General features: G+C 28.4%; 1 protein-coding gene across 1 annotated transcript; it reads left to right on the top strand.

Moving 5' to 3' along the window:
* Positions 1 to 5,658, top strand: LOC107446177 (26 kDa secreted antigen-like). Its single transcript, XM_043048028.2, has 4 exons — positions 1 to 252; positions 1,331 to 1,457; positions 3,701 to 3,844; positions 5,356 to 5,658. The coding sequence occupies exons 1-4, from the start codon at positions 106 to 108 to the stop codon at positions 5,562 to 5,564; spliced, it is 627 nt and encodes a 208-aa protein (XP_042903962.1). The 5' UTR covers positions 1 to 105; the 3' UTR covers positions 5,565 to 5,658.
* The last annotated feature ends 2,579 nt before the right edge of the window (positions 5,659 to 8,237 follow it).

The following is an 8,237-nucleotide window of genomic DNA, read 5'->3' on the forward strand; positions in this document are numbered from 1 at the left end:
TAAAAGTCTCTGCATCGCTAAATCCATGAAACTGAGATAACTTCGTGTTTTGCGGATAAAATAATTTTGATGAATTGAATTACGACTTTTTGCAGCTATGATACTATGCTTCACTACGCTATCATGTACTCAAGATTCATAATTGTGCTTCTATTGCCAATTTCTGGCATCTTCGCCCAATCTTGTGATGAACAATTAAGACAATATCATATTGTCCCTGACGTAGTCAATTCATGTAAAGGGAAATTACAAGTAATAAAACTATTATTATCATTATTTTAGTATTATTAGTTTATGTCTTAATGATTTTGATATTTTCAAACTTAATAAAAGAATATGAGATGTTTTACGTTAAATATTGCTAGAAATAAGAATCTTATGCAAGTTAGTAAACAATAGCTTTATTATATATTCTAATAAAGATAAAATAACAATAACTTTATTATATGTTCCAGCTCATTCCTATATATTCCCGCAAGTTCATTTTACTCGCTTTATATTTACATTCGGCACTTTGTTCTGTATTTTTCTTGCATTTTATGTACTATTTTTTGTTTGATATGCTTTATTTCGTATATATTATATATATATATATATATAATATCCACTTATATATAATATCCACTTAAACATCTGTTTTCATATTTTGTAATCTACGAAAATATTTTAAGTCATTCTTAAAAGATTCCGGTACATGTAGGATCATTCGAATGTGTTACTTGCATTTTAGATTTCGTTTTGTGTTTTGTTGTGTTTTTTCTTTACATTTTATTATTTTATTTTCTGTTTTTTCTGTGATATATATTTTACTTAATGTGTTCTATTTTGTTTAAATGTTTTTGAGTACTCCTTTCACTATATTAATACAATATTAGAAAGCACTCCATTTTGAGGATATAATCGTGTGAGCTGATGAAGGCATTATATTTCTTTTAAAAATATTTTATTTTAATAATTTTTTTTTCTTTTTTCATTAATATTTATTATTTTCCATGTTTTCTCTATATGGCTTATTATCTATTTATCTATGTATCTATCTATCTATCTATCTATCTATCTATCTATCTATCTATCTATCTNGAGAGAGAGAGAGAGAGAGAGAGAGAGAGAGAGAGAGAGAGAGAGAGAGAGAGAGAGAGAGAGAGAGAGAGAGAGAGAGAGAGAGAGAGAGGCAGAGAGAGAGAGAGAGAGAGAGAGAGAGAGAGAGAAATAGATAGATAGATAGAGATAGAGAGAGAGAGAGATAAATTGGATAAATTTTTATACTCATTTAAGGCAAAGTATCCAGAGTATATTTTTATTGTTTTGTTTTCTTCTTCATATTTTTCAGGTGTGTTTTGGTAAAACGCAGGTGAATTGCGGGAGTAATGTCTCTGTAAAAGACACCATGGATTCTCCAGTAGTAGCTTTTGATGCTACAGACCAATGCAAGAAATATGTAACGGTTATTATGGTTGGTAAGTTAATCACACTAACCGGCAAAAAAGCTATTTTCTTATGCCATGCTTGTGATACTATGGGCCAAAATCAAGTGAACTTATATGATATTATTCAAAATTTCTGAAGAAATACAACACCCTCAAGAAAATTGCTTCAATATTGAACCATAACTTTTGTACTTTGAAGCATTTGAAGCTCGAAAAATTTTAAATAGCTATCTTTTGTTAATTACACATCAATTTTATTTTCACATAACACCAATTTCTAGCGAATACTGAGAATTTCATAAGAAATTTTAAAACTTGTGTTTAGCTGCTCTAATGGTGATGGCGGGAATACGTATGAATGTAAATGTATTAATATAAGGTATTCTATTCAGTCAAATCTTCATTTTATTTAAGTCAAGACTGTAAAAAATTCTGGATAAAATTACAGTACAAAGTACTGGAACACTGATGTTCTGTAAAATCCATTTTTAATGAAATTTTTTTAATATTTTTGCAGTAATATTTATTTAATTTCAGTAATATTTACATTTTGTCAGATTTTCATGCATGGTCAGGCATGTCAGATTTTTTTTCCGTAAAACTTTACGAATAAAAATGGTAAAACGTACTGGCACATTGAATGCTGATACTTTTGCTGTATTTATGTACGAAATTTTTTTACTGTTTATCTTGTAATCAATTTTAAGGATAAATTTCTACAGCATTCTTTATCAATTTTACACCGAAATTAAGATCGTAATAAATTTGTAAAAATATAGTTTAAGGCACTTCAAAACTTGCAAGAGTGTTAATGGAGTATTTTGGAATTTACTATGATCTAAGCGATAAATAAATGTTAAGCATAAATGATTAAAAAAATTTGATGTAATAAATTAATGATTAAATAATGTAATGATTAACAATTTTTAATAAATATTTAGTCAAAAAATGTGTAAGGGACAAGAATTGAAGAAAAGAACCTACGATTTGATTACTTTGCAATGTTAAAAATGTTGAAGCTCGTTAAATAATTATATCCTTCAACTATTTAGAAGCTTGATATGTTTTCAAGCTGTTTTTTTAAGCTTATCATAATTTTTAAACGTACTTGCATGATAATTTTGTTCACCATAAACAGAAGCATGGTACAATTTATCCCCCATTAAAGGAATTTTGCACCGTATTATGGTTTAAGGTGGAATGAAATTTTGAAAAATTCGATTCCACCTTAAAATTAAAAATTCCAATTAATATGCAATTTCGTACAGGTTTGTCTTAATATGAGTTACATGAAAATGCAAAACTTCCTAAAAGTTACTAAAATGATAAAGCAAATTACATTTTAGCAGTTTTTCCCATACATCTGAGAGTTTTTGAAGGTGTATTTAATACACTCTATGACAAAAAAATCGACGCTTCTTGGTGCCAGATTACAGTGGTGCATGGCTCGATCAGGCTGGAATGATGCCGACTGGGGACATATAGTCCTTTACGACGAATCCCGCTTCCAACTGTGTCCTGACGATCATCGAAGACGTGTTTGGAGACGCACAGGGCAGAGGGGAGATCCTGCCTACACTATTGCACGCCACACCGGCCTTCAACAAGGCATTATGGTCTGGGGTGCCATTTCCTTTGACAGTCGGGCCCCTTTGGTCGTCATTAGAGGTACACTTTCTGTACAGTGGTACGTCGATGACATCCTAAGACCTGTTTTGCTACAGTTCCTTTTGCAACGCCCTGGGTTGGTTTTTCAGCAGGACAATGCCAGACCACATACGGCACGTGTTGCTATGAACAGTCTGCAAGCTTGTCAAACTTTTCCTTGGTCTGCCAGATCACCTGATCTCTCTCCCATTGAGCATTGCTGGGATATGAAGGGAAGGCAATTGCATCTGACACGGAATGTTGATGACCTCATTCGACAATTGGATCGAATTTGGCAGGAAATATCCCAAGAGACCATCCGGGAACTATCGGTCTATGCCACGCCGTGTGGCAGCTTCTATCCAGGCTAGAGGCGGGTCAACACTTTATTGAACTTGTTACTGTAACTCTGCAATAAATTATTCAATTGTTTTAAAAATTTAATCATTTACTATTCTGTACATTGTCTTCCTATCCACCAATTTTCGTTTCAATCGGACAACTCCTTCTTGGTCGAAAATTGTCTAAAAATCTCTTTTTATAGTACATTTATTCTGGTCATAACAAATCAAAACAACTTGAAATGTCATTATTTACTTGTTTCATGTTTTTTTTTTTCGCTTTAGATTTGGATGCATATGTTATTGGACCATTTCTTCACTGGGGAGTGTACAATATACCAGTTAATGTTTTAGCAGACGGTTACCAAGGAGACGATAAAGGTTACAGGGAGTTCCCATGGCAACCACTTGTGCCTCTAAGTCCAACTGGTATGAATAAAAATATTTACAAAAATTAAACTGCAAATTTAAACTGTAGTCAAGTTAATGTAAAAACATTCGTAACCAACAACAACATATAAATCGCATAAAGTTTAAAAACTTAGAGATTTTGTCTAAAAAGATACAAATTAATCTTTTTTAAATAGGTTGAAAAGTAATATTTTCGCCTTAATTAGAACAAAAAATGAGACTTATTTTGTGTCTGTCCCATATTTAGCTTTTTTCAGATGCTGAAAATTAAGTAGGTTTTTTCTTAAATAATAAAATTTTTTTAACTGTTTTGAAACGATGTATCTTAAAACCTAGTGAAGAAAACATTAATTTTGGAATGTAATATTTTAAATGTTATGTTGCCTTAACTAAAGGAATTTCCTTAAAACGTTTAGATTTTGTTTTAAAGTTTTAAGTTTATGAAATAATTATAAATGTTTTGAAATACTAATGGAAGAGAATGCTGAAGTAAAATTAATAAAAAGATTAATTAATTAAAATTACATCAAAACTTTTTTAATTAAAATTTAAAGGTTTCAATTATAACAAATATTAAAATTTTTTTTTAATTTTTTAAACTTTAAAAATCTTTAAAAAATTTTATAGAAAATTTTTGAGATTTTTTTATACTTATTGATTAATACAAAACATTAAAGATTTGAAGCAATAAATGTAAATTTTCATGCTTTTTTACGAGTCGGAACTCTAATAGTGTGAAGGTAGGAAAATAATTTAAATCAAGTTAATGTTTTTCGTTGTTTAATAATTAAGTGGCGTAAAATTAGAAAGTAAAATCCTTATTTGCTTTCAGAGAATTTCTTATAATAATTTAAATCGGCATATTTTTACGTGGAAGTTTTTGTAAGTACGCTGTTTTATCATTTCTTGGGTAAATAAATAAATGTATGCAAGGTAGTGATTAGTGACCCAAGTACGGAAACCTTTAACCATTTTAATTATTTTAATCTTTGTTTCAACAGATAAAAATTTAGAAGTTTTTCAATATGTTATTGCATGTTGGTTACATGTGCATATGTTATATGCATATGCATATGCTGCATATGCATATGCATATGTTGCATGTGCATATGTTGCATATGTTAGTTTCAAAAATGGACAGTGCCCTAGTAGGGAACCGATGCTCATTCTTTTTTACCATCTTACTTAAAATGAGCACTTTTTATATCTTTGCAAACGACACCAATAATGAGATCAGAAACCGTTTTAGAGTTATCCCAAGATGGACATACAAAAATAGAATTTTTTTCATTCCCTTTTCTTCTAAGACCTTTCTTCTGTATGACGTTCTCGGTCAAATTTTGGAACACCATATAATGCAATAGGCTAATTGAAAAATTATTTGCTTTTTAAATATCGCTGGCGTTTTGTAATGCAACAAATTAATTTTAAAAGATTTCAGTATTTTCAGTTTATTGTTTAAAAGAATGCTTAGATGGAAAGTTTAAAAGAATGCTTCTGAAATTAAATTTGCTCAATATGTTTTTCAGGTAATCACCGATACACATTCTTTACATTTTGCCAAGATAATGAAGTGCCAGAGCAAAAATCTCCAAGAAATATTATTTCGAATTTCTTTGACAGAATATTTTTCAACACCACCGAATTCCAGAAGTCGCACAACTTTGGAGACCCAGTAGCGTGCAATTTTTTCATTCAAACGTTATACGGAAACATAAGTTTATTTTCATTGTTTTAAAGCTGCTTGACAAAAAATACTTTGCATATGAACTGCATCATTACTTTCCATAAAATATTTCTTAAATAGATAATAAAATTTTTTTTTTAAATAATTTTGTATTGCTTTTTCTGTATTTAGATTATTTTTATTACGCGTATTAATAAACAAAGCTTAAAGATTTTTGGGAATTTTTTTCAAAGCTTATAAAACTCTTTTAACTCTCTTTCTTTTATAATAAAGTTTCTAAAATAAATAAAAATTTAAACGAATGTTAAGAAAAATATTGTTTCTGTTCAAATATTTAGCTGTTCTGTTGTTACTAATGTTAATTTAAACGATTTATTTAGAAATAATTAAACAAACGCGTACTTTATGAGTGAATAAATCTCATAAAATAATTAAATTTTTTTCACTAAAACTAATATTAAAGAAAAATTATTTAAATTGAAAAAGAGAATAAATTTTTTTTCGTAATTTATAATTTTTACAAAATCAAATGATTAACAACTAAATGGGTTTGCTTAATTTTCATGATATTTTACATAAATAAATACCAGGTTTTAATATACAAAAAATTATATAAACTTGTAACTATCAAGCTCTGTGATATAAGTTGTCAAATGACAAGACAGAGAAAAAAAACTCTACAATATTGGCTTGTATAAATCCACGAAACATGCGTTAAAATAAATTTAAAAACCAAACAAACTTGAATTATAAATTTCTTTTCATTTATATGTAATAGCTTAGACAATCTTTTTTTTGGGAGGGGGGGGGGAGCATTTGCTTAAAATAGAAATATTTGAATAACTTAAAATAAAAATGCAGCAAAATCGAAAGACATTTTAAAATTCAAAATTTTGTGTTCAAGAAATTGTTGCAACCAGCCATCAGTAATCATTTTTCTTCTGGTGAGTATTTAAATATGATTATTTTTGATAAAAAATAATGGTTTCAAACAGATTCTTAGTGTTTTTACACACTTAAATCCCAAGAATTTCTTGTTTAAAAAGTTATTTTAATTATTCCGATCATGAAGTTTAGGCTAAAACTACTACGAAATAAACGAAGATTTTTACTTCATCATCCTCCAATAAACTGAATAGTTTAAGGATAATTTCAACTAGAAATTATTTCGTGAAAACGCTAAAGAAATCCTTAATCAGAAAACAGCAACCTTTTCTATCTTTCTTATATTCGAAAATTGTGCAAGATAGCGTTTGATAGCGTTTTCTGGCTCACTGATGTAATCTAGTATTATGTGTTACTAGGGAATATATGATTAATAAAAACTCTTTATAAAAAAAGTCGTAAATATGAATGTGTGTAAAGAGGAGTGGTACATGAATTTGGAATTAAACATCTTTAAGAAACTGACATTATTTATAAGAAAACATTATTTTAAAAAAGAGAATAAAAGATGTAGAAGCCTATAATTACATAAAATGTATGACATTGTTTAATCGCAAATAATAAAACAATAATGTTAATTTACATACATTTTTTTAACAGATTGAATAGTTCAAAAAACAATATTAATCTTGTCATTGGCTATTTTAGTTAGTACATTCATAAGCAGATGGCAGCATCAAACAAAAATAGAGAAGTGGAGAGTGTGTTTTTTTATTTTTTTATTTCCTCAATTAAAGGGAAATGCAATTAAAAGTCACCATTCAAATTTCAAGATTTAATTTAATATACTTATATAAATATATATATANCGCATAAGCTGCAAGTAAATAGAACTCATAAAATAAGTTCAAAATGAAGATAAAACAAAGGAAAATTACAGACTAATGAAAAAAAGGGGGAAAAGAAAATTAATAATAAAAATTAAAATAACAAAAATTGGAGGAACTTTGGCTATATTGATACAATATTAGAAAGCACTCTTTTTTGCGGATATAATCGTGTGGGATGATGAATAGATTATATCTTTTATTTTCCGTATTTTTTAAAAGAATTCTATCCTTTTTCTCGGATTTTTTTCCCCTCCAGTTTTTGTTATTTTTATTTTTATTACAAATTTTCCTTTTCTCCCTTTTTTTCCTTAGTCTGTAATTTTCCTTTGTTTTATCTTCATTTTGAACTTATATAGGGTAAACCATCCAGTGAGGGAACATTTCATATATATCGATTAAAAATAAGAATTTGAAACTTTTTCTTTAAATTGATTGGTAACAATAGCTTACTGCCAAACAATAGGAAGTCATCTAGCAATGTTTTGGATTACCTGGTTAAATAGATTTCTCTGGAAAAATTCTTGAATTTGTTATTATCTCTGGAACACCTTGTTTCTTTGAAAAAATTATAAGGTGAGTGTTTGTATTTATATGTTTGAAGTGGAATTAATTGCCTGTAATAGTTTTATTTCTCTCACTGTGAAAAAGAGAATTCAAAATATAGTTATTGAAGTTACGTTTTATTTTTTTTAAACATCATAGCATAATAAAGTACTGAGATAAGGGGGTGTTTATTCACTGGATCACTAAACGATGAAAAACCAGTGAAGGAACAAGTTCTAATTTACTGGGTTTTTTTCTAAGTTAATGAAAATAAAAGATAAACTTTAATTTTCTTGTACTTTTACTGATGTTCCACATCAAAAGTATATTAAAAATACGAAAAACAACTTCTAACCAGAGAGGGAACAGACATGTTCCTTTACTGGGCATAGATTTCCCAGTGAAT

This window comes from Parasteatoda tepidariorum, chromosome 4 (assembly GCF_043381705.1).
Source record: "Parasteatoda tepidariorum isolate YZ-2023 chromosome 4, CAS_Ptep_4.0, whole genome shotgun sequence".
NCBI classification, from domain to species: domain Eukaryota; kingdom Metazoa; phylum Arthropoda; class Arachnida; order Araneae; family Theridiidae; genus Parasteatoda; species Parasteatoda tepidariorum.

Bases quoted from the DNA above. Each gene is read 5' to 3' on its own strand.
- LOC107446177 (XM_043048028.2), top strand. From the start codon at position 106: ATGCTTCACTACGCTATCATGTACTCAAGATTCATAATTGTGCTTCTA. The intron at 1,458-3,700 runs GTAAGTTAATCA...TTTTCGCTTTAG, and splicing joins TGTAACGGTTATTATGGTTG to ATTTGGATGCATATGTTATT. The intron at 3,845-5,355 runs GTATGAATAAAA...TATGTTTTTCAG, and splicing joins TGTGCCTCTAAGTCCAACTG to GTAATCACCGATACACATTC.